General features: G+C 34.9%; 1 protein-coding gene across 1 annotated transcript in view; it reads left to right on the top strand.

The window, feature by feature from the left end:
- The window catches only part of SMCHD1 (structural maintenance of chromosomes flexible hinge domain containing 1), a 162,082-nt gene that overhangs the window by 99,614 nt on the left and 37,110 nt on the right, over positions 1 to 25,358 (top strand). Inside the window, exons 35-41 of the mRNA XM_047827631.1 lie at positions 10,466 to 10,553; positions 11,392 to 11,523; positions 12,391 to 12,543; positions 20,411 to 20,537; positions 20,706 to 20,825; positions 21,984 to 22,069; positions 24,125 to 24,247. Of these exons, the coding sequence (XP_047683587.1) occupies positions 10,466 to 10,553; positions 11,392 to 11,523; positions 12,391 to 12,543; positions 20,411 to 20,537; positions 20,706 to 20,825; positions 21,984 to 22,069; positions 24,125 to 24,247 (829 nt within the window). The remainder of the gene's footprint in view (positions 1 to 10,465; positions 10,554 to 11,391; positions 11,524 to 12,390; positions 12,544 to 20,410; positions 20,538 to 20,705; positions 20,826 to 21,983; positions 22,070 to 24,124; positions 24,248 to 25,358) is intronic.

Genomic DNA, 25,358 nt, shown 5'->3' with positions numbered 1-25,358 from the left:
GATAGTGTTTTGTTCATGGAATCACTTAGCTCTCTAATTCTCTCTTGTGGTCTAGTAATTTCCTTTCCCTCTTTTTTTCAGCTTCATCTTTTTCCATACATTTATTTTCTATTTCACCTATTCTCTCTGCTGCTTCTGTCCTCACTGTCACTGTAGCTAGTTTATTTTGCATCTCATTTACAGTATTTCTTAATTCGTTGTGACTATGTCTTAGTTGTTTGATCTCTGCAACAATAGATTCTCTACTGTCTTCTATGCTTTTTTCAAGCCCAGCTATTAATCTTATGGCTGTTATTCTAAAGTTTTGTTCAGATTCATTGTTTATATCTGTTTTGAACAATTCTGTGGCTGTCATTTCTCCTTGCTTTTTCTTTAAGGGAGAATTCTTTCCTTTCATCATTTTGGCTAAGTATGTGTCTTTTGTGTGTTTTAATAGCTTGTTATATGTCCTGCACCTGCAAGTACTATATTAAAAAGGGGTCATACACTGTCCAGGGCCTGACCCTTCAGGAAGTGTTTCTGGTGTATGTTGCATGCTATCTGTTGTTGCGTTTTGGCTGCTCTATCACACTGGTCAGTCCTCTGCAAACCCTTCCACCAGGTGTGCTTTTGATTTGTTTGTTGAAGTAACCCTAGAAAAAAAGGAAAAGAGTTAGTGGGGAAAGCCTGATCCCATGCAAAGAGAAAAATGGAAGGGGAGACTTTCTTTCTTTCTTTTTTTTTTTTTTCCAATATATGAAATTTATTGTCAAATTGGTTTCCATACAATACCCAGTGCTCATCCCAAAAGGTGCCCTCCTCTCCCTCCCACCCCCCCATCAACCCTCAGTTTGTTCTCAGTTTTTAAGAGTCTCTTATGCTTTGGCTCTGGGGAGACTTTCTGATGAGGAATCTGATCAGCTTACTGAGGATCCCTTGTATGTAATGATTCGCTTCTTTCTTGCTGCTCTCCATATTCTATTTTGTATTCTCTTTGTCTTTTGTAAGTTTGATGGTAATGTGTCTTGGTGTGTGTATCTTTGAATCCATTTTATGCAGAATCTCTTGAGCATATTCTATATATATGTGTCTTTCATCAAACTTGTTAAGTTTTCAGCCATTCTTCAAAATACTCTCTCTTCCTCTGGTGAAAGAGAGGACACTTGCTAGTGTGCCAGTGGTCCCTTAGGTTCTGTTCACTTTTATTCAATCCTTTCGACTTTCTGTTCCTCAGACTCTAATATCCATTGTCTTCAAGTTCACTAATTCTTCTTCCTGCTCAAATCTGCCTTTGAATACCTGTAGTGAAATTTTCACTTCATTATTGTTCTAGCTCCAGAATTTGTTTTTGGTTTCTTGTTAGGTTTTCTATTTCTTTATCAATATTTCCATTTTATTCATACATCACTTTCTGAATTTTCTCCACATCTTCCTTCAGTTCTTTGAGCATCTGTAAGACAGGTGTTTTTTAAGTCCTTGTCTAGTATATTTGCCATCAGGTATTTTTCAGTAACATTTGTTTGTGTTTTTATTTTTTTCCCTTTGAATGGCCCATACTTTCTTGATTCTTTGCCTTGTGGTTTTTTTGGTTAAAACTAGACATTTGAAGCTAATAATGTGGTAGCTCTGGAATTCATATTCTTTGCTTCACCCAGGGTTTGCTGGGTTTTATTTTTGTTTATTTTTTCAGTTGTTACAGGCTGTTTGTCACAGATCGGTCTTAGGTGTATACTTAAAATCTTGTCGTGTCCTTTTCCGATTCTTTCCCTGGGCATGTGTGGTCACTTTCTAATTTTCCCCATATGTGCAGTTGTTTATGAATGTCCTTTAATGTCTGGTTCCCTAAAAGGGAAAAAGAAAGTGAAGAGAGGGAAAGAGTGCTGGCCCTTTAAGTCCCTTGGACATTACTTAAACTGGAGAATGAGGGGCTTGCAAAGTATGGGCTGGGGCAGGAACAATGGCTGTCTGCATTTTTGTCTGCTCCTCTGTGATCAGAGGCAGCAGAGCACAGATCCCCAGTATTTGGAGGGGTAGGGTCCTTTTTGCCCACGCTGGCTCCTAAAAGCTGTGTATAGACTGCTCTAAGGACATACATCTGCCTGCCATCGGGCTGGGAAGGGGGGAATGAGTAGTTACTTCTGTGCTAAGAGCTGAAATTGATCGAAATTCACTGTAATTTACTATCTTAGTCTTCAGTAACTTTGAGAGTTCCAAACTTACATCAGACCTATTCTGCTAGTACAGTTGTTTTCTGGAAGGGGAGACCAATTCCTGGTGCTTCCTTCTTCCCTTCTCAAAATCCTGAGAAGGATTTGGAAAAGGTTTATTTTTAAAATTCCTTAACTCATCATCAGTAGAGTCAAAATTATTATTATATTAATATGTCCAAACTAACTGTATTGAAGGACCATTTTGTTTTTTTAAATCTTTCGTAGACACTCCACTTTTGTTAAAGATCTTCTGACTGTGCACTTGTTGTAAAGGCAATGTTAGATTGATGTATGTTTCTTTTTTAATTTTTTTAATGTTTGTTTATTTTTGAGAGAGAGAGAGAGAGAGAGAGACAGACTGTGAGTAAGGGAGGGGCAGAGACAGAGAGAGACAGAATCGGCAGCAGGCTCCAGGCTCTTGAGCTGTCAGCACAGAGTCCGATGCAAGGCTTGAACCCATGAACCGTGAGATCATGACCTGAGCTGAAGTCAGAAGCATAACCCACTGAGCCACCTAGGTGCCCCCTCCCTTTTAATGTATGTTTATTTTGAGAGAGAGAAGAAAGGGCTGAGAGAGGGGAAAAAAGAATCCCAAGCAGGCTCTGAGGTGTCAGCCTGGAGCATGATGAGGGGCTTGATCTCCTGAACTATGAGACCGTGACTTGAGCCAAAATCAAGAGTTGGCCGCTTAACTGACTGAGCCACCCAGGTGCCCCTCTATGTTTCTAAATAGTCTTGAGTTTGCTTATTATGTTGTGACAAACAGCAAAATATACCATCACTGTCTTTATCTTATACTGTGTAACTTTTCTTTAAGTCTTTAAGGTACACTCGTGTTATTGCGTGGAACTCATTTAAACATCCAAGAAAGCACATACTGCCTTCTTTTCAGACTACTAAATTATCTTTTAGTGTATGAATCTATTAAAATATGTGGTAATTGGGCTATTTGTATTCCAAAATATTTAAATAATTTGTTTTAATTGAAGCTTATTTTAGCATTCCAGGGTATCAGAAGGAAAGTTTTAGTAATTCTTTTAAATATAGTCACACATTAAAAAAAAAAAAACTACATAGTTATAGTAATTGCACAACAATGGGAATGTACTAAATGCCAATCAATTGTACACTTAAAATGGTTGATTTTGTTTGAAATGAATTTCATCTCAATAAAAAGAAGTCTTAGCTATATAGGGGAATGGGCAAAATAGGGAAAAGTGATTAAAAGATGCAGACTTCCAGTTACAAAAACATGAGGATACAATCTATAATTTAGGAGGATGTAGTTAATATGTAGCAATATTGCATGGTAAGTGATGGTAGCAAGATTTATTGTGGTGGTGATTACTTCTACAAATACAGTTTATGCTAAACCTTTGCTTTCCTTCTGGGAATATGGAAGTTTTAGATGTACTAAGCAGAGGACCCTTAGGTGACCAGCCCCCAATAAAAAACTGGTTGCTGAGTCTCTAATAAGATTACTTTGGTTAACAGCATTTTGTGTGTGTTATCATAACTTGTTGCTGGGCAATTAAGTCCTTTGTGACTCCACTGCAAAAGAACCCTTGAAAGTTTGTGTATGTTCTCTCTTGGATGTTGCCTATTCATCTTTTCCCTTTCCTGATATTGCTTTGTATCCTTTTACTGTAATAAATCATAGCTGTGAGTATGACTATTAACAGAGTCCTGTGAGTTCTCTTAATCATCAAACCTGGGGGTGGTCTTGGGAACACTAACTCTTTCCTTGTTTTGTTTTTAATTCATTTAAGCCTTCTCTTCACCCAATGTGTGGCTTGAACTCATGATCCTGAGATCAAGAGTTGCATGCTCTTCTGACTGAGCCAGCCAAGTGCCCCAACTTTGTCCGCTCTTTTTTATTATAATTTTGTACAGTTATTCTTGGAATTAATATTTTTAATGTATGAGGTATAAGTACAGGTCAGGTTTTTTTTTTTAATTTATGTATGAATAAATAGTTGTGTCTGTATTTTTTATTGAGATCATTGTTCCACTGTGCCATCTTTATTTTAAATCATATGTCCATATTTGTGTGCATCTGACTCCCTATTTCGATTTCTTCACCTGTTTGTCTATATTTTACCATACCGTACTTCTTGATAAGTTTGATATCTTATAGAACAAGCCCTGTAACTTTGTTCTTTTTGAATATCTTGGCCCTTAATTTTCCATATAAATTTCAGAATCCTATTACCAAGTTCAAATACCAAATACAATTTTAATAACAAAAGCTGTTGGGATTTTTTTGGTAGAAATTTGGGAACATCTTGCAGTCTACTAATATGTCATATTCCTCTATTTTTTTCTTTAGTTTCTCTGTATCATTTTGCACTATTTTAAATCAAAGTGTCCTACATCTTTACTTAGATGAATACCTAAATAGGTGATTTTTTTTCAGTTTTATTGAGATATAATTAACACATAGCATTGTATTAGTTTAAGGTATATAACACTGATTCAAGATAGATATATATCTCCACCCAAATGTTTCCCATGGTAGTTCGGTTAACATGCATTACCTTAAATAACTACAAAGTTTTTTTCTTGTGGTGGAAACTTTTAAGATTTACTCTCTTAGCAACTTTCAAATATACGCTACAGTATTGTTAACTGTAGCCACCATGCTACACATTTCTTCCCAAGGATTTACTTATCTTTTAACTGAAACTTTGTGTCTTTTGACCACCTTGATCCATTTCCTCCATCTCCCAGCTCCTACCTTTGGCAACAACCAATCTGTTCTTTGTATCTACAAGTTTGAGTTTTTTAGATTCTACATATAAGTGAAATAATAGAGTATATGTAATTGTCTGATTTATTTCATTTCGCATAATGTCTAGATAAAGATCATTGATATTTTGGATGCTATTGTAGACAACATCCTTTAACGTTTTTTACGTTTGTTGTTGGTTACAGAAATCCAGTTCACTTGTGTTTATTGACATTGTAGCCAACATCTCTCCTCACTTCCTTAATCTCCAGTTTTGTTTATAGATTCTTTGGGATTTCAGAATAGATGCACATCAACGCCTGTGAATAATGATAGGTTAATTACTTTTCAGTCATTGTGCATTTTCTTTTTTTTGCCATATTTAACTGGCTTGGACTTACAGTAAAATTTTAGATATGATGAGAGTGGTCATTCTAATTCATCCCCAGTTCCTAATTTCGTTGGTAGATATATTTATCAGTCTGTTCATTTCTAATCATTAGTAAGAGAATTTCTACTTATTATGGATTGACATTAGATTTTATCATCTATTGAGGTAATATGTGATATTTTTCCTTTCGTTTTTAATGTGCTGAATTTTACAGAACATTAACTTTCTGAATGTTCATTCAGCCAGTCTTGTATCACTGGAGTAAATCCATTTTCATCATGATGCATAACCTCTTTTATGTATTGACCGTTTTGTTTTGCTAATATTTGATTGGAATTTTTTCATCTACATTAATGAGTCAGGGTTACCTACGCTTTCTAAAACGTTCTTTTTAGGTTTAGTATCTAGGTCATGAATGCCTCACTAAAGTAACAGGGAGAAGTGGGCCCTAAGTCTTGGTTTATTTTCTGGATCTTGTGTGAGAGTCATTATTTCTTCCTTAAATGTTTGGTAGATTTCATTAGTGTAGACATCTGTGCCTGTAGTTTTGGGGAGGAAGGTTGTAGTATGGATTTAGTTTCTTCAAATTCAGCAGTTATATGAGTATTTGTATTTCCTTGTCTGTGGTCAGTTTTGGTAACTTACAGTTTTCAATTTGTCATTCTTTATGTTAATTTAAAAATTCGTTCATAATTTAATTTTAATGCCTGTAGGATCTATAGTGATCTCCCATTGTTCACATTATTTTTTGTTACTCAGCTAATCTTACCAGGAGATGTAAATATTGTAGGTGTTTTTGAAGAACCAACTTTTTCCTTTTTAACACTTCTTAGGATTGCTGCTTAACATGCTTATTTTCAGCCTGTATATGCACATATGTGACTATAAATACTTCTGTTTAAATATATGTGTTTATACATGTAGAGGTACAAATTTTGCAAGTTTTTTTACATTGTATTTTCATTATTATTTGGATCAAGATATTTTCTAATTTCGATTGTGATTTCATCTTCTACCCATGGCTATTCTTTAGAAGTATATTGTTTAATTTCTGAGTTTTGGGATTTTCTTGTTCTTTTTCTGTTGCTGATTTCTGGCTTAATTCCACTGTAATCAGAGAGCCTACCTTATATAATTTCATTTCTTTGAAACTAATTGGTAATTGTAGTATGTGCATATGGTCAATTTGGTAAATATGTACACTAGAAAATAATAAACACTGCATGTGAAGTACAGTGTTATGTTCATTAATTCAAATTTTGGTAATCCTTGTGTTTCATTTTTCTATGTTTAATTTTTTTCTATATTTTTAATTTTTCTGTATACAGTAAAACCTGGGATTGCAAGTAACTTTTTTGGAGAGTGTTCTGCAAGACAAACATTTCTGATAAGTTTTAACTTGATAAACAGGTGATGTTTTGCAATACAAGTAGTACGGTGATGCCGAATGATCACAACTGAGCCAATGGTTCTTGAAATTCGCTTTTGATATACGAGTGCTTTGGATTGCAAGCATGTTTCTGGAATGAATTATGTTCACAAAGCAAGGTTTTACTGTATATATATTTTTAAATGTTTATTTTGATAGAGCGCGAGTGGGGGAGGAACAGAGAGAGAGAGGAAAGAGAGAGAATCCTGAGCAGGCTCCTTGCTGTCAGTATAGAACCCAACACAGGGCTTGATCTCACAAACTGTGAGATCATGACCTGAGCCGAAATCAAGGGTCGGTCGCTTAACCGAGTCCCCCAGGCACCCCTGTATAGGTGTATTTTTTAAGCAGTGTTGCAAATCTCCCATTATGAGTACGGAATTACTTTGCCTCCTAGTTCTGTTAGTGTTCACACATTTTATTAGGCTGTGTTAATATTTACATACAGATTTACATTATTATGTTTTTTTGGCCAATTGAATTGGCTAACATTATGTGAAGTATTCACCTTTTTTCTCTAGTGATGCTTTTTGCTTGGAAATCTACTTTGATAACAGTATACCAACTTTCCATATAAGTCATCTGCAAAAGCCACCTTAGGGATCATGAGAGTTTTTGGATAAATATCTTTTTTCATTACTTTTGTATCTTTATATTTTAAGTGATCTTTTATAGATGGCATTATAGTTATTTTTTTAAATAATCTTTTAAATGAAAAGTTTAGATCTTACAAATAATAATTGAAAGCACTTGCTTTTGGCTCAACCTGTTTATTTGATCCTCCTACTCTTTGTTCCTTTTTCTTTAGAATTTATTGTTTTTAGTTATTGTTTTTTCTCATTAACTTGGTAGTTATACATTCTTACTATTCTGTAAGTGGGTTTTTTAAAAGAGATTTCAGCATGCATAGTTGGCATCCTATAGGAATGTGTGACGACACTTTGCATTTTTTGCCCTCTCTTTGGCCTGCATGGATCTTAGAACACTTAAACACCATTTCTCTCAACTTAAATGCCTTCATTATTGTATATGTCAAGCCTATGAATACATTATTGGTTTATATAGTGTTCATTTAGATTTACTAACTCATTTATTCTGTTAATCTTCCACTCAGGTTTTGCATCTGAGGAAGTTCCTTTAGTATTTCCTCTAGTGTACATCTGCTGGCGATGAATTGTCTCTTTTTTACCTGAAAATATATTTACTCCACCTTCATACTAGATGAGTATTTTTCTTAGAAATGATATTCTAGATTGGCAGTTCTTTCTTGCAGTACTTTCAAGACAGCCTTCACTGTCCTGTTGTTTACGTTGAGGAGTTAAGCTGTCAGCCTTATTTTTATCTTGAAAAGTAATCATTTCCACTCTTCTTTGGTTGCTTTAAGTTTGGTTTTCAACAATTTTACTATGACATGCCTATTCATGGATTTCTTTTTATTTATTCTACTTAATTTTTCAAACTCAAAGACCATAAAATCAAAGCCTATAAAAACTATCAGCCATTTCATCAAATATGGCTTCTGTTCATTCTTTCCTTCTTCTTTTTCTGGCATATTAGTCCTTACATCATTCTCAGTCTTTCATCCTCTTTTCTCTATTTGCCACTCTTTTTTTTGTCTCCCTTCATTCTAGATATTTTCTTCTGAAATACCTTCAGTGTATCCAGTTTGCTATTAAAGCCATCTTTGAATAAACAATTTATGTTTGGCATTATTAGTTTAGTTTTGTTTTTGCTTTTTAAAGTCCAGTTCTGTGTTGGAATTCCCAGTCTTGTCTTTTATTACCCTAAGAAGCAGTAACCAGAGTTTATTAAAAGTCTGCCTCAAGTTCCTTTTGGTGTGTTTCAGTGGTCTTTTGCTTCTGTCGGTTTTCATTCTAGTTTTCTTGCCTCTTTATGTACCTGTTTTTTATTGTTTACCATACATTTTGTTTATGAATATTTATGAAAATAATTTCAAGTGTCAGGCATTTTCTTTCTCCAGGGTGGGTTTACATTTGCTTCTGTTATTTGGGCCAGTAGCAGTCTTTTTATCACTTAAGTCCACATTCAGAGATTGACATGATTCAAAGCTGAGTTGTTTTTCCCTTGGAAGCCTATCTGACTAGGTTCACCTCTATGCCTATGACGTGTTCCCAGGATTGATTAAAGCAGCCTTAAATGTGAAACTCCCTTCCCAGGATCTCCATGCTATCTTATATCCTGTTGAGTTATTTTTCACTTTTGTTATCTCTTTAACATCTTCAAGCAAATGCCTTTTATTTATTTATTTTTAATTTTTTTTTTAACGTTTATTTATTTATTTTTGGGACAGAGAGAGACAGAGCATGAACGGGGGAGGGGCAGAGAGAGAGGGAGACACAGAATCGGAAACAGGCTCCAGGCTCTGAGCCATCAGCCCAGAGCCCGACGCGGGGCTCGAACTCACGGACCGCGAGATCGTGACCTGAGCTGAAGTCGGACGCTTAACCGACTGCGCCACCCAGGCGCCCCAAGCAAATGCCTTTTAAAATACACTTGTTTGAATATCAAGACCTATGGATCTAGAGAGTATAATGCTAAGTGAAATAGGTCAAAGAAAGACAAATACCATATGATTTCACTCATATGTGGAATTTAAGAAACAGAACAAATGAAGAAAAGGGGGAAAAGGGTCAAACAAAAAAAACCAGACCTTTAAGCATAGAGAATAAACAGGTGGTTACCAGAGGGGAGGCAGGTGGGGAGTATGGGTGAAATAGTTAAAGGGGATTAAGAGTACACTAACCATGATGAACACTGAGTAATGTGTTGAATTTTGAATCACTATATTGTACACCTGAAACTAATACAACACTGTGTGTTAACTATACTGGAATTAAAAAATAACTTTAAAAAATAAAATAAAAATAAAATATGCTTGTCTTCATCAGGAAGAGTTTGCCTGCCATTTGGAAGCAGAGGTCTTGTTTCAGTCTTACTATGACTTTATTAGGAATTCTTCTCTTGGAGAAACATGACATAGATTATTTTCTCCAAGTTTTCATATATATTGCAGTTCTGGGATTTCAATACAGATACATATTCAAAGCCTTTGTTCTTTTTTACTCCGTTATCCAGTATTTTGAGAATGTGAATGACATGCAAAAGCCACCTTAGAGATCTAGAGCCGTGTTGCACATATCATGCAAGTTATACCAGAAAATGTTATTCATGTTTTTGCTTTCATTAGGTGTGATCAAAGCATACTAGTATGTGTACCTCTTATTAAGTACTGAGCTCTTTATTGATAAGTAAGTCATAGTGAATGCCTTGTGTTATATGTAAACTTAAATATTTAGAATGGTGCTTGAAAGGAAAATAGTAATATAAAAAGATCAGGATATCCTATAATTTTGAAATATAAAACTGTGAGTTGGATATTTATTTTGTAGAAACAAGGCAAAATTCACCTGACACATAACTCAGCATTTTTGTGTTTACCAGTTTGTCAGCTTTTATATTCCTGTTCTTGTGAACTTTTGCCATATCCAGAGCTTCATTTCTGGGTATTTTGAGAAAGAATATCCAGGTAAGACAGACCTGGAGTAAAGCTTGATATTATGGGAAATATTTGTTGAATGAAGGCAAATTTAGTAATAGTAATTGTTTTTGTATGCATTTTGTGGAAGGAACGGAATATGTTGATGCTTTGAATTCCTTCTCTTTTTAATTAAAAGTTGTCAGTGATCTTCTCTTTCTTTCTAACTTAGGGATAAAGCAATTCCTAACAAAGTGGGGACCTATTGTATCCAGTTTGGTTTTATGATGGATAAAGCAAATATTCTTAACAGTGAACAGGTTTGCTTACTCTTTTTATATACTATAGTTAGCTTTACATTTTCTTGCCTAGTGTAGGAATGAAAAGGTTTTGTTTTAAAAGTGAATTAATTATTGGATGCAAAGTATAAATAGTGCAATTTTCAGGACTATTAGAAAAGAATATATTTAAATTATGTTCAATAATATGACCTGATGTAGAAATTATTTTTTCCATTTCTCTTTATTTCAAAGACTCCAGTAGGCATTTTAGTGTATATCATGATAGGTTACTTCTATCAACCATACATGAAAATTTTTCAGTTAATAACATTTTAGATACTAGTAATTCTGAATAATGAAATTTAAAGTAATTTTGATATACATCATCTCCATTCAATGTCTTAGTGTACTAAATTTTTAAAAATCTGGTTTTTTTTAAAGTTTATTTATTGTGAGAGAGTTGAGTGAGGGAGGAGCAGAGAAAGAGGGAGACTCGCAAGCAGGCTCCATGCTGTCAGCACAGACTCTATGCAGGGTTTAAATTCATGAAACCCTGAGATCATGACCTGAACCGATATCTAGAATCAGACACTTGCTTAACTGACTGAGCCACCCAGGTGCCCCCAAAATTGTCTGTATTTTTAAATCCCTCTAAATTTGTTCTTAGATGACTGTTAACATGCAAAAATTTATCTCTGAATTTATCTTTTCTGAATTTAAAAAGTAAGTTGATTCCAAGTTCAGGAGATTAAGAAAATCTATTTTAGAAGGTAACATTTCATTTTATTTAGTATATGCTAGCATTATTTCTTGTCTTACTCTTAAATACTAAACCATCAATATATTATTCATCACAATGCTGCTTTTGTTTTGTAAGATTATAGTTGATGTTCTGCCTAATGAACCTGTGAAGTTAGTTCCTAAAATCCAGCCAGCTACACCAGCTGTTTCAAATGTTCGTTCAGTTGCCAGTAGGACCTTGGCCAAAGATTTACATCTTATTATTACGGTAATGTTTATTTACTTCCAAAATTGCAAAGAATAAGAAAAATTATTTCTAGTTTTAGTGTACAGAATAGTTATTTAAAGAGTTAGACCTTAATTATTCAGTTTAAGATAATATGGAAAATTTGTGTGGGTGAATGAAATGTTTATAAATACCTTTGTATTTGAATACAGAGAATGTGTAACATTATACATAAAATATATCCAGATATACTAAGTAGGACTGACTCAAAAATGCAGGAATTTGCCTACCTTTCCTAATACATACCTTTCTTTCATGTATGTATTATGAACATGTGTGAAGTAAATTGATTCCTCAGTGTCCATTTCACTATTGGGACAGAAGGAAATAATTATTTTTGAGAGATCTCCTCTGATGATTGATCACAATGAGCTCTTTAAAGCTTCTTATTACCGAGAGAGTAAGCAGCAATAGAGCTGCTGAGAATATTAACAAAAATACATAAAACAAAGTAGCCGACTTCACCTTTATGGAAAATTTTGCTGGTGGGATACTTTACTCCTTTCAGAAAGTTTTTTGCTGTTTTAGACGGGTGAGTCATTCTTCTCTTCCTAGATCAATAGATGAATAAAAGTAGAAGACAAGGTGAAATTTTAAAATGGGAGTCCTTTTAATATAGACAGTTATAAATCATTATATTAGATGGAAGCCTCTGGTTCTTTTACAGTTTCTCAGATTATTTTCTGCCTGTGGAGCTCTTAATCCGAGAACTGAATTCTGTGTTTGGAGTAAGAAGGATGATGATAATTAAATATTTAGAGTTTATATTGTATTTCTGATACATTCATTTCCTTTTCTGGATTTAATCTCCTTACCAGTTCTTCTAATTTATCTTTTGTTTACTTGAAGGATGACTACAATAATCAAACTGGAATTGATTTGGTTGGCACTGTAGTAGCTACAATTAAAGGTTCTAATGAGGAAGATACAGATACACCACTCTTTATTGGGAAAGTTAGAACGCTGGAATTTCCCTTTGTGAAAGGCTCAGCTGAAATCACGGTAATTTTTATGTCTTCTGGTAGATAATATTTCTGTATTTAATATTATAAACCACAGAGTTAAATACCCATTCTTTTGTGTATATAACTATGAAGATGTTCTAAGTATAGCATTAAATTGAAAAGTCAGTGGAAATACTTTGTGATTTTGCTGTAAGCTATTACACATTGGACCCAGGATCATTCTTACTATAAGCAAGAACCTCTTTTTCCCTATGGATGACTCTTTTCTCTGATTGTAGTGATGTTTAGCTTTGGTGATAATATATTCGTGTTTCATTGAAAAGTTACCATTCTGTGGATAGAAATAGAATATAATATAGCCCAGGTAAAATATATACATATATCAAGGCACCTGAGGGGCTCAGTCAGTTAAGCATCTGAATCTTGATTTTGGCTCAGGTCATGATCTCACGGTTGCTGAGATGGAACCCAAGTTGGACTCTGGGCTGACAGCATGGAGTCTGCTTGGGATTCTCTATCTCTGTCCCTCCCCTGCTTGTGCTCTGTCTCTTTCTCTCAAAGTAAATATTTAAAAAATGTATACATATCTAGAAAAAATTTTATAAAAAGTTTATCTTTGTTACTTTTATTTTTCAAAATGGAAATACTTTTACTTGTATAAAAAATACACAGTGCAGAAACTTCAAAAACAATCACTATTTTATCACCCATCAGAGATAATGTTGATTAGCAATTTAGTGAGACTTACCTTACAGATTTTCTGTATATACACAAACACTGCACAGATACCCCATGTGTATATTATTTATATACGTGAGTAGGGTATAAAATTTCATTAATATAAAACTGTGCTTTTATAAAAATTTTATTTAACACATCCATGGCATATTTTATCAGTACGTGTAAACTTAGTCATTGTATTATGATCATAATTTAATCAGTCCTAAGTGGAAATTTAGTTGCTTTCCAAAGCTTGTTGTCAACAATGCTTTCATCAGGTTTCTTCTGTGTACATCGTTTTGCATGTCTGATTATTTATTTTAGAAATTGCTAGAAGTAGAATTGGAGGCAGAATTTTAAGCCTTTTGGTAGGTAGATATTGCCATTTGCTGTTTAGTTTACATTCCCACCAGAAATAATGTGTATTTACCTTCATAATATTACCAGCCCTAAATATGAATGATTTTTGGAACTCTAACCCAAGTTTCCTATATTTAAAAAAATCTTTTGTTATTAGTGAGGTTGAATATTTTTCTTGTTCTTGATCTTTTTAGGATTGTCCCTTGATGCTTTGTCTTGTGGAATATTCATCATTTTCATAATTTTATATTACAGATAATCATGTTCTTTTGTATATAAGGATTGTTTCCTGATTTTTTTTTTTAGATTTTAGCTTTGTTTATACTGGAGTGCAGAAAGGATTATGTCCACAATTCCTGCCCTAGTACTCTTATGCCATTAATCTTTTGATTATTTTTAACATTTTTCAAATTCATTAAATTTCTTGGTATCATTTATTGAATAATTCTTCCTGTACCTGTAAATCTGAAATGTCACCTTTCTTAGATTTATTTATTTTTTAATGTTTGTTTATTTTGAGAGAGAAAGAGCAAGCGGCAGGGTGGGGCAGAAAGAGAGGGAGAAAGAATCTCAAGCAGCCTCTGCAGTGTCAGTGCAGAGCCTGATGCAGGAGGGCTGGATCCCACATGAGATCATGACCTGAGCCTAAATCAAGATTTAGACGCTAACTGACTGAGCCACCCAGGTGCCCCTATATCTGTTTTTGAGAGAGAGAGAGAGAGAGGATGCGCATGCACACAGCATGGAGGGGCAGAGGTAGAGAGAATCTTAAGTAGGCTCCATGCTCAGTGTGGAGCCCAATATGCAGGGCTTGATTCCACATCCCTGGGATTATGACCTGAGCTGAAATCAAGAGTTGGATGCTCAGTCGACTGACCCACCCAGGCACCCCATCTTTCTGGTATTTTTTTTATTGTTGCCAGTGTTCATCTTTTTATCTAATCCAGTGCCAATACTACATTGTTTTAATAACATTAGGCTTAAAATTGGGGAGCCTACCTGCTTGCACCTGGCCTGCAGTAAATGTATTGGTTAGTCTGTCAGTGACAGACCATTACAGCATTTCCATCTTAATTAGTTTCCAGTATTTGAAGTTCTGGAGGTTTTACATAATGATCTGCATCTCTGATTTATTTGGAGAATTCTAAAGATCTGGCAATACTGGACTATGATTCTCTTAGGGCAGAAGGATTTTCCAGTCCCTTGTATTCATGCCACTTGTTTTTATCTCTTGACATTGAGGGCAGTTGTCATTTGTTACTTATATTCACACTTGTTCTTTTATTTTTGTTATAGTAGAGAGTAAAAGTGAAATTTTCTTGTACCCTAACAAATTAGGTAATGAAAGCCACATGTTGAAAGACAAAGAAAACATTTTGAATGTGCAAAGTAGGTTTGTGTTGGAAGAATACACCTAGCCCACTTACCTTTGTCTTGTTTCCTTGACCTCCCCTCCCCTTGTAGGCATTTGAAGTTGCTACTCTGGCTCTACACATTTATGAGGTTAAGATGGTGACTTAAGCTATTCCCTTGCAGCTGCATATATAGAATCTAAGCTTCATGTCATTCATATGACTTTCCACTAGAGGTTCCTAATATCCCACTGAATAAGCAGAAAACTCTCAAGTCCTTCTTGGCTTCTGGCCCAGCTGTTGATTTATTAGGTCTAAGATAGGGGCTCTGTAATCTGATGTAACAAACAGGTAGTTCTCATCAATATGGACATTTAGGAAATACTGGCTCAGAACAAGACTAGTTGTTTGTTAATATAACAATAATATAATGGTTAATGATAATTAAATGTTCCGCATTTGATTGAAAAGAATGTGTATTGTTTAATTCAGGTTATAATCTAAGCCTATTGTTCAAGTTGTTTTCTAATTCTCTTTATTGCTTATGTCATCTAGAAATTTCTTATTTATTTATTTATTTATTTATTTATTTATTTATTTATTTATTTATTTTAATTTACATCCAAATGAGTTAGCACATAGTGCAACAATGATTTCAGGAGTAGATTCCTTAGTGCCCCTTACCCATTTAGCCCATCCACCCTTCCACACCCTCTCCAGTAACCCTCTGTTCTCCATATTTAAGAGTCTCTTATGTTTTGTCCCCCTCCCTGTTTTTATATTATTTTTGTTTCCCTTCCCTATGTTCGTCTGTCTCATCTCTTAAAGTCCTCGTATGAGTGAAGTCATATGATATTTGTCTTTCTTTGGCTGACTAGTTTCACTTAGCATATTACCCTCCAGTTCCATCCACGTAGTTGCAAATGGCAAGATTTCATTCTTTTGGATTGCCGAATAATACTCCATTGTGTGTGTGTGTGTGTGTGTGTGTGTGTGTGTGTGTGTACACACACACACACACACACACACACACCACATCTTTTTTATCCACTCATCCATCGATGGACATTTGGGCTCTTTCCATACTTTGGCTATTGTTGATACTGCTGCTATAAACATGGGGGTGCATGTGTCCCTTTGGAACAGCACACCTGTATCCCTTGGATAAATACCTAGTAGTGCAATTGCTGGGTCATAGGGTAGTTCTATTTTTAATTTTTTGAGGAACCCCCATACTGTTTTCCAGAGTGGCTGCACCAGCTTGCATTCCCACCAGCAATGCAAAAGAGATTCTCTTTTTTTTGCACCCTCACCAACATCTGTTGTTGCCTGAGTTGTTAATGTTAGCCATTCTGACAGGTGTAGGGTGGTATCTCATTGTGGTTTTGATTTGTATTTCCCTGATGATGAATGATGTTGAGCATTTTTTCGTGTGTCAGTTGGCCATGTGGATGACTTGTTTGGAGAAGTGTCTATTTATGTCTTTTGCCCATTTCTTCACTGGATTATTTATTTTCTTGGTGTTGAGTTTGATAAGTTCTTTATAGATTTTGGATACTAACCCTTTGTCTGATATGTTGTTTGCAAATATCTTCTCCCTTTCTGTCGGTTGCCTTTTGGTTTTGCTGATGGTTTGCTTTGCTGTGCAGAAGCTTTTTATTTTGATGAGGTCCCAGTAGTTCATTTTTGCTTTTGTTTCCCTTGCCTCCAGAGACGTGTTGAGTAAGAAGTTGCTGCGGCCAAGATCAAAGAGGTTTTTGCCTGCTTTCTCCTCGAGGATTTTGATGACTCTTTGTCTTACATTTAGGTCTTTCATCCATTTTGAGTTTATTTTTGTGTACGGTGTAAGAAAGTGGTCTAGGTTCATTCTTTTGCATGTTGCTGTCCAGTTTTCCCAGCACTACTTGTTGAAGAGACTGTCTTTATTCCATTGGACATTCTTTCATGCTTTGTCAAAGATTAGTTGGCCATACATTTATGGGTCCATTTCTGAGTTCTCTATTCTGTTGCACTGATCGGAGTGTGTGTTCTTATGCCAGTACCATACTGTCTTGATGATTACAGCTTTGCAGTATAACTTGAATAAAGTCTGGGATTGTGATGCCTCCTGCTTTGGTTTTCTTTTTCAAGATTGCTTTGGCTATTTGGGGTCTTTTCTGGTTCCATACAGATGTTAGGATTATTTGTTCTAGCTCTGTGAAGAATGCTGGTGTTATTTAATAGGGATTGCATTGAATATGTAGATTGCTTTGGGTAGTATCGACATTTTTAACAATATTTGTTGTTCCTATCCAGGAGCATGGAATCTTTTTCCATTTTTTTGTGTCTTCTTCAATTTCATAAGCTTTGTATAGTTTTCAGCGTATATATTTTTCACCTCTTCAAGTTAGATTTATTCCTGGGTATTTTATGGTTTTTGACGATTGTAAATGGGATCTATTTCTTGATTTCTCTTTCTGTTGCTTCATTATTGTGTATAGGAATGCAGCCGATTTCTGTGCATTGATTTTCTATCCTAAAACTTTGCTGAATTCATAAATCAGTTCTAGCAGTTTTTTGGTGGAATGTTTGGGTTTTCCATATAGATCATGTCATCTGTGAAGAGCAAAAGTTTCACCTCCTACTGGCTGATTTGGATGCCTTTTATTTCTTTGTGTTGTCTGATTGCAGAGGCTAAGACTTCCAATACTATGTTGAATAACAGTGGTGAGAGTGGACATCCCTGTCTTGTTGCTGACCTTAGGGATAAAGCTCTCAGTTTTTGCCCATTGAGGATGATATTTGCATTGGGTCATTCATATATGGCTTTTATGATCTTGAGGTATGATCTAGAAGTTTCTTTTTTTTTTTTTTTAAGACTTTCTTTTTTTTAAGCTTATTTTTGGGTGCCTGGGTTAAGTGTCTGACTTAGGCTCAGGTCATGATCTCACAGTTCATGGTTTCAAGCCCTGCATCAGGCTCTGTACTGACAGCTCGGAGCCTGGAGCCTGCTTCAGATTGTGTCTCCCTCTCTCTTTGTCCCTCCCCCACTCACACTCTGTCCCTGTTTCTGTTTCTCTGTCTCTCTCTCTCTCTCCCTCTCTCCTAAAAGTAAACATTAAGAAAATTTTTTTAAGTTTATTTATTTAGAGAGAGAGAGAGAGCACAGCAGAGGGAGGAGCAGGGAGAGAGAATCCCAAGTAGGCTCCACACTATCAGTGCAGAGCCTAACGCAGGGCTCAAACACACAAACTATAAGATCATGACCTGAGCCAAAATCAAGAGTTGGACGCTTAACTGACTGAGCCACCTAGGTGCCCCTAGAAATTTCTGAAAAAGATTTCTAACTTTTATTCCGCTATGGATTTGTTCGTTCCCCATATTCCAAATTCCCATTTATGCTTGGATCCACTAATGGACTCTTCAGTTCTCTTCATTTCCATTATTCTTTGTATCCTTTTCTCTTGCTAAGCTGTACATCAGAGGTTACAAACCATAGAACTTTGAAATAGGAAGGGCCTTTTCTCTCTCTTTTTTTTTTTTTTTTAATGTTTATTTATTTTTGAGAGCAGGAGACACAGCTCCAGGCTCCAAGCTGACAGTAGAGAACCCGATGCGGTGCTCAAACTCACGAACTGTGAGGTCACAACCTGAGGTCACAACCTGAGCTGAAGTTGAATGCATAACTGACTGACCACCCAAGTGCTCCAGGAAGGGCCTCCGTAGTAATACATAAAAGAAAAGATTTTATATTTAACTACATAAAAAGTTAAAACTTTATGTACCACAATCTTATCTTGAACAGAATTAAAAGAATAGTGGCAACATATTGATAATTATTGACCCTGAAGGGTGGGCATGTAGAGATTCATTATATGACTGTACAATAAAAATGTTTTTAATTAAATTGTGTAGAAATACTGCAGTGCACTCACACCAGTATTGGGTTAGGTATATTAAACATATTTCTAAATCTCCTTAAGAACTTCCTGCAAATCAATAAGAAAAAAGACAATCTAGTAGAAAAATAAATCACTGAAGAATATGAGCAGGCAGTTAATGGAAGAGAAAATATAAAGGGCCAATAAACAAGAAGCATAACCTTAACACCAGTCAGAGACATGCTAACCAATAATGACTGGTTCTTTTTAATCCATTTCATTGGGTGGAGGGGGAAACTTGATAATTATGTGTTGGCCAGCCTCAGGGAAACTAGGTATTTTTACACTCTAATGATGAGAGGATAAATTGATGGGCTTTTGGAAGGGAAATTTGATAGTACCTATTAAAATAGTGTTTTTAATGAGTTCTGTTTCTCATTATTCTAGAGAACATACATAGAAATAAAGATATTTTCTTTGCTGTATTTATAAATACTAGTTTAAAATTTGTAAGCAAATTAATTGTTCACCTGATGAGAGGATATAGTGTAGTATACCTATACTATTCCATAAGTTTTACGAAGTGCTATCTAGACATTCACTTGCATTGATCAACAAGTCAGACTCCTTGCTAAAAGCCAACTGCTGAACTATGAAGTTCAGTTTATATACTTTTAAAATGTGACCTGTATTTTATTTTTGTGCGACTATTCATGTAAATACATTGAAAACAATTTTCAGAAATTATGTGTGATTGTGCCTTGGTTTAAAGGTGGGCTTGTATTCTGTATTCCTTGGAAAGAAAATTATTATCTGTAGTTTATTTGTAATTTTATTTCATGGATTTTTCTACACTATTTTTACCAATGTAAACTTTTAAAAATTCTACTTCTCTATCAGTGAATTGTACTAGTAGTGTAAAACTACTAGTGAAACAGCTAGTATCCTTGTTTCCTATAAGAATGTAATAAATAATTTAGGAGGTAACTATAATTTGCAGTATTGTTATGTGCTATGGTCTTAAGCTAAAATATATCAGAAGTGTTTTTGTGTGTGCATTAATGAAAATATAATTAAAAAGAAAACAAATCTTTCAAGCTTTTTAGGATCTTTTTTTTGGTCACCTGGGACTAGTGGGTCTACTTCCATGGTAACAGCTGTAACTTAAACTCAGCATTGGGCTTTGGGCATGTCTTTGTGATTGTTTTTATAACTTTCATGCCATCAACTGTTTCACACTGCTTCAACTTCTTAAAGGTTGGCATCAAGAAGACTTTGCAGGTCAAGACAGTAAGTGGCCGTTGATACTTGCGTTCTGAAAGAAAAGATACTTTTTCTTATAATTATCTATTATATATAATTTTTGTATAATGTATTTATTGATAAGATCATTTGACTTTCAAACCAGTACCAAAAGGTAAAAAGTTTTATGTCTTGGGTGGTGCTGATGTTTTAGTGAATGTTTAATGGATCTTAAGGATCAGTCAATGCCTTTTGCCTTGAACGTTTACCACTTGGAAATAGAAGACAGATACATAACATTTATACGTTGACAAATACATTCTTAAATCTTGTTTTTCCTTACTGTTTTTTTTTTTTTTTCTTTTTACAGAATCTAGTGCTGGCAGAAAGTAGTCCTGGAAGGGATAGTACTGAATATTTTATTATATTTGAGCCTCAGCTACCTGCTCTATCAAGAACATTAGAACCATATATCCTACCCTTTATGTTTTACAATGGTAAGATTTTAGGAAAATAGAGGATTTTTCTTATTCTTGTGGTTCTTCAGATAACCTTGTTTTGCTTTCCATTAACCTGGTGCTTTTTAGTTCTCTAATTATGACATATTTTGGGAAAGTCACAATTTTAGGATTGTTTGAAGTAAATCATCTGAATGTTTTTCTTAGATGTTAAGAAGCAGCAACAAATGGCAGCACTTACAAAAGAAAAGGACCAGGTATCTAAGAATATTATAATGTACAGAAGTTTATTTGAAGCCAGCAAACAGCTTCTTGATGAAATGAAGTGTAAGTCATTTTGTATTCAAAGGTAATAAAAAAAAAATTGGTTTGGGGGAATGTAAGGCAGAAAGTTGAGACCATGAGAAACAAAAATTGTTTGCTTTCCTGAACTACAAGTAAACTGCAGAACACTGCAACAATGGTGTAAGTAAGGCAGTAACACCTTATTAGTTATTTGGTCTTAGGATGATGTATTCCATCATTTTAAATAAATTTATATTCTGCTTACCTATAAAAATTTGAAATTTTTTTTTTTATTAGAAATCTGTATAAGTTTAAGGCTTTTGACATATAATGATGTTTATATCCAGCTTCAGGTTCTGGCAAAAGATATTGAAAGACATTATTACTGCGGAAGTGATAGGTATTTTAATTTTTAGTTTGAGTCTTGTATTTTACTTAAAATATATGAAGTATGTCACACCATGGAGGTGTACAGGGCAGCACACACTTGTATAGAAATACATAAGTTACATATAAGTCAGTGCACACAACGTTTGCTGCAATTTTAATAAATTTTGAATATTGTTAAGATAAGGCATTTGCTGAATCATTTATGTTTTTCCATTTGTCTTATTTTTTCACTATAGCTTTTGGCTTTGTGTTAATTACAAAATTAAAATGTTGAACCATTAACCAACAAATTTGTTCTGCCTGCCTCAGAGTACACACTTTTGTATATCTAAGATGAATGATATTTAGAGCTAAATAGGAAGATGGTAATATGTCAGTAGTAGCAGTAAAAATTCTTTTTATAAAGTCTTATTTGGTTCTTGTCACAACCTTTAGGCAGTTATGTATAAATTATGTATAGTCATGTGGATTAGAATTAAATGATTTATCTAAGATTACTTGGAGTTTGCAGTATTAATATATAATATCTTCCTTAACCGTATTGAATTTGTTCTTTGTGTATTTTTTATTTTTGTGTAGTATATAATATCTTCCATAACCCTATTGAATTTGTTTTTTATTTTTGTGTATTAGATCCAAATCTTAATTTTAGACTTCGTTTCATTTTGAATTTCTAAAATAGTTACTATATATTTTACTTTAGCATCAATCAAAAAGGAAAAAAAAAACAAGAGATTGAAAATATTTTTCAAAAACTGTCTTTTGGGTGTTATTACAAATTGATACAGGTTTGTTTGTTTTTAATTTTAGGCCGAGTTGAAGAAGCAAAATTAAAAGAGGCTCAGTTGCAAACTGAACTAAAAACACATAATATTGACATTCCTACAACACAGCAGGTACAGTTTCCAAGTATATGTAAAAAAAATTTTTTTAATTCTAGTCTATAATTTTTTTTTTTTCCATCCATTTTTATTTAGAATGTTGTAGGCACTCTTGTTGCAGGGGTTCCAAGACATGTGGATTGCAGCCTAATCACTTACTAACCATTAAAAGGACTAACAAAATGATAGAGTGCTTTTTTCAAAGAAATTGCAACTTGTATTTCTAATGTAATGACCCCAGTAAGTGAAATTAATAATCCACCAATTTGAGAACTGCATTGAAGGGGCTGCATAAGTTATAACCAGTATATGTGGTGGCAAAGAAAATGAGAGAACATGACAATAGGGTTTTTTTTTAAACTTCTGTTTCTTTGTGTGTAACAAAAGAGAAATCCTATTGTAGGTTATAAATTTCTTAACTAAGATAAAAAAGTCAGTGAAGTGGAAGCTTTACATTTCTGTAGCCACATTCTTTTTTTTTTTTTTTCAATATATGAATTTTATTGTCATATTGGTTTCCATACAACACCCAGTGCTCATCCCAAAAGGTGCCCTCCTCAATACCCATCATCCACCCTCCCCTCCCTCCCACCCCCCATCAACCCTCAGTTTGTTCTCAGTTTTTAAGAGTCTCTTATGCTTTGGCTCTCTCCCATTCTAACCTCTTTTTTTTTTTTTTCCTTCCCCTCCCCCATGGGTTCCTGTTAAGTTTCTCAGGATCCACATAAGAGTGAAACCATATGGTATCTGTCTTTCTCTGTATGGCTTATTTCACTTAGCATCACACTCTCCAGTTCCATCCACGTTGCTACAAAAGGCCATATTTCATTGTTTCTCATTGCCACGTAATATTCCATTGTGTATATAAACCACAATTTCTTTATCCATTCATCAGTTGATGGACATTTAGGCTCTTTCCATAATTTGGCTATTGTTGAGAGTGCTGCTATGAACATTGGGGTACAAGTGGCCCTATGCATCAGTGCTCCTGTATCCCTTGGATAAATTCCTAGCAGTGCTATTGCTGGGTCATAGGGTAGGTCTATTTTTAATTTTCTGAGGAACCTCCACACTGCTTTCCAGAGCGGCTGCACCAATTTGCATTCCCACCAACAGTGCAAGAGGGTTCCCGTTTCTCCACATCCTCTCCAGCATCTATAGTCTCCTGATTTGTTCATTTTGGCCACTCTGACTGGCGTGAGGTGATACCTGAGTGTGGTTTTGATTTGTATTTCCCTGATGAGGAGCGACATTGAGCATCTGTTCATATGCCTGTTGGCCATCCAGATGTCTTCTTTAGAGAAGTGTCTATTCATGTTTTCTGCCCATTTCTTCACTGGGTTATTTGTTTTTCGGGTGTGGAGTTTGGTGAGCTCTATAGATTTTGGATACTAGCCCCTTGTCCGATATGTCATTTGCGAATATCTTTTCCCATTCCGTTGGTTGCCTTTTAGTTTTGTTGGTTGTTTCCTTTGCTGTGCAGAAGCTTTTTATCTTCATAAGGTCCCAGTAATTCACTTTTGCTTTTAATTCCCTTGCCTTTGGGGATGTGTCGAGTAAGAGATTGCTACGGCTGAGGTCAGAGAGGTCTTTTCCTGCTCTCCTCTAAGGTTTTGATGGTTTCCTGTCTCACATTTAGGTCCTTTATCCATTTTGAGTTTATCTTTGTGAATGGTGTGAGAAAGTGGTCTAGTTTCAACCTTCTGCATGTTGCTGTCCAGTTCTCCCAGCACCATTTGTTAAAGAGACTGTCTTTTTTCCATTGGATGTTCTTTCCTGCTTTGTCAAAGATGAGTTGGCCATACGTTTGTGGGTCTAGTTCTGGGGTTTCTATTCTATTCCATTGGTCTATGTGTCTGTTTTTGTGCCAATACCATGCTGTCTTGATGATGACATCTTTGTAGTAGAGGCTAAAGTCTGGGATTGAGCCACATTCTTTTAAATTAATGCCTGTTTAATGACTTTATGTTCTTGAGTTGTCCAGATTGTTGATTTTTCTCTGCTGTCATTCTGGGATGTCTGGTACGGGAGTAATTGGTCTTATAGTTAATTTTTCTTTACAAATTACAGATGCCGCACATTGAAGCACTTTTGAAAAGAAAACTATCAGAACAGGAAGAACTGAGGAAAAAACCTAGAAGATCATGTACTCTTCCAAACTACACTAAAGCCACTGGAGATGTTTTGGGAAAGGTTTGTGTTTAAGCCTTTTAAGAGGCAGTACATTTTATTATGTTATGTTTAAAATGTGTTTTAAAGTAACATCATAATAAAAAGTGTCAGGTTTTTTTGTACTTTTTAATGTGTTCCCATAAATTACTTGTTCTCATTACCATAATAGTGATTTGGCGGAATTCAAAACTGGCATAATTCCTAATTGTGGAATTCCGTAATTCTTACCTTTGAGGGCTGTGGCAGAAATTAGTATGTCTCAGTCCGAGGCTTGTTACCTGCTTAGAGACGCTTTCATGTCAGATGACTTTATAGGTAGTCAAGACCTTTTCATGTGACTCAAACCTCAGTGAGACAACAAAAGAAAAAGGTAAGAATTTCTCTCAGTCTAATAATGTTAGTGAATTCTGGGGTGCTCCTAGAATTTAAAAAACAATAGCAGAAAACTTCATACATAATTGCTGCCAAAAGAGTTCCATCCTTCTTTAATTCTTTGCCTCTTTGGTTTTTCCTTTTGTCAAATGAATTGTATTTTCATTTTTATCTTTTGATTATTCAATCCTGAACATTCTGTTTTGTAGAAAGTTTTTCTTGTAGATGTCCCCAACACCTTTAGTTTTTAATGATGTTAAGGTTTGTGGTGTTATTACGTATTTGTGTTTTACTTGTTGAACTTTTCCATTTCATATGCATCTCTCCTTTCTGCTTTTACCTCTGTTTTAAAAGTGAGGAAACTGAGGGGCACCTGAGTGGGCTCAGTTGGTTAGGCGTCCTACTTCGGCTTGGGTCATGACCTTGCAGTTCATGGGTTTGAGCTCCACATCAGGCTCTGTGCTAATAGCTCAGAGCCTGGAGCCTACTTCAGATTCTGTGTCTCCCTCTCTTCTCTGCTCCTCCCCCATTCATGCTCTGTCTTTTTCTGTCTCTCAAAAATAAATAAACGTTAAAAAATAAATAAATAAAATTGAGGAAACTGAAACTGAGGTAGAGAGATTAAAAAAAAACTTGCTCAAGGTTACATTACATGTGGGTAAGCGGCAGAGCATGGGCTCAAATCCAGGCAGAGTCTGTCTCCAAAGTCTGGATGTTAATCAGTGTTCTTTATGCCTGTGTGCATCATACTACTTTTGCA

Source organism: Prionailurus viverrinus, chromosome D3, assembly GCF_022837055.1.
Source record: "Prionailurus viverrinus isolate Anna chromosome D3, UM_Priviv_1.0, whole genome shotgun sequence".
NCBI lineage: Eukaryota > Metazoa > Chordata > Mammalia > Carnivora > Felidae > Prionailurus > Prionailurus viverrinus.
The sequence above is the reverse complement of the archived record's forward strand: the minus strand, read 5'-3'. Positions and strand labels throughout refer to the sequence as shown.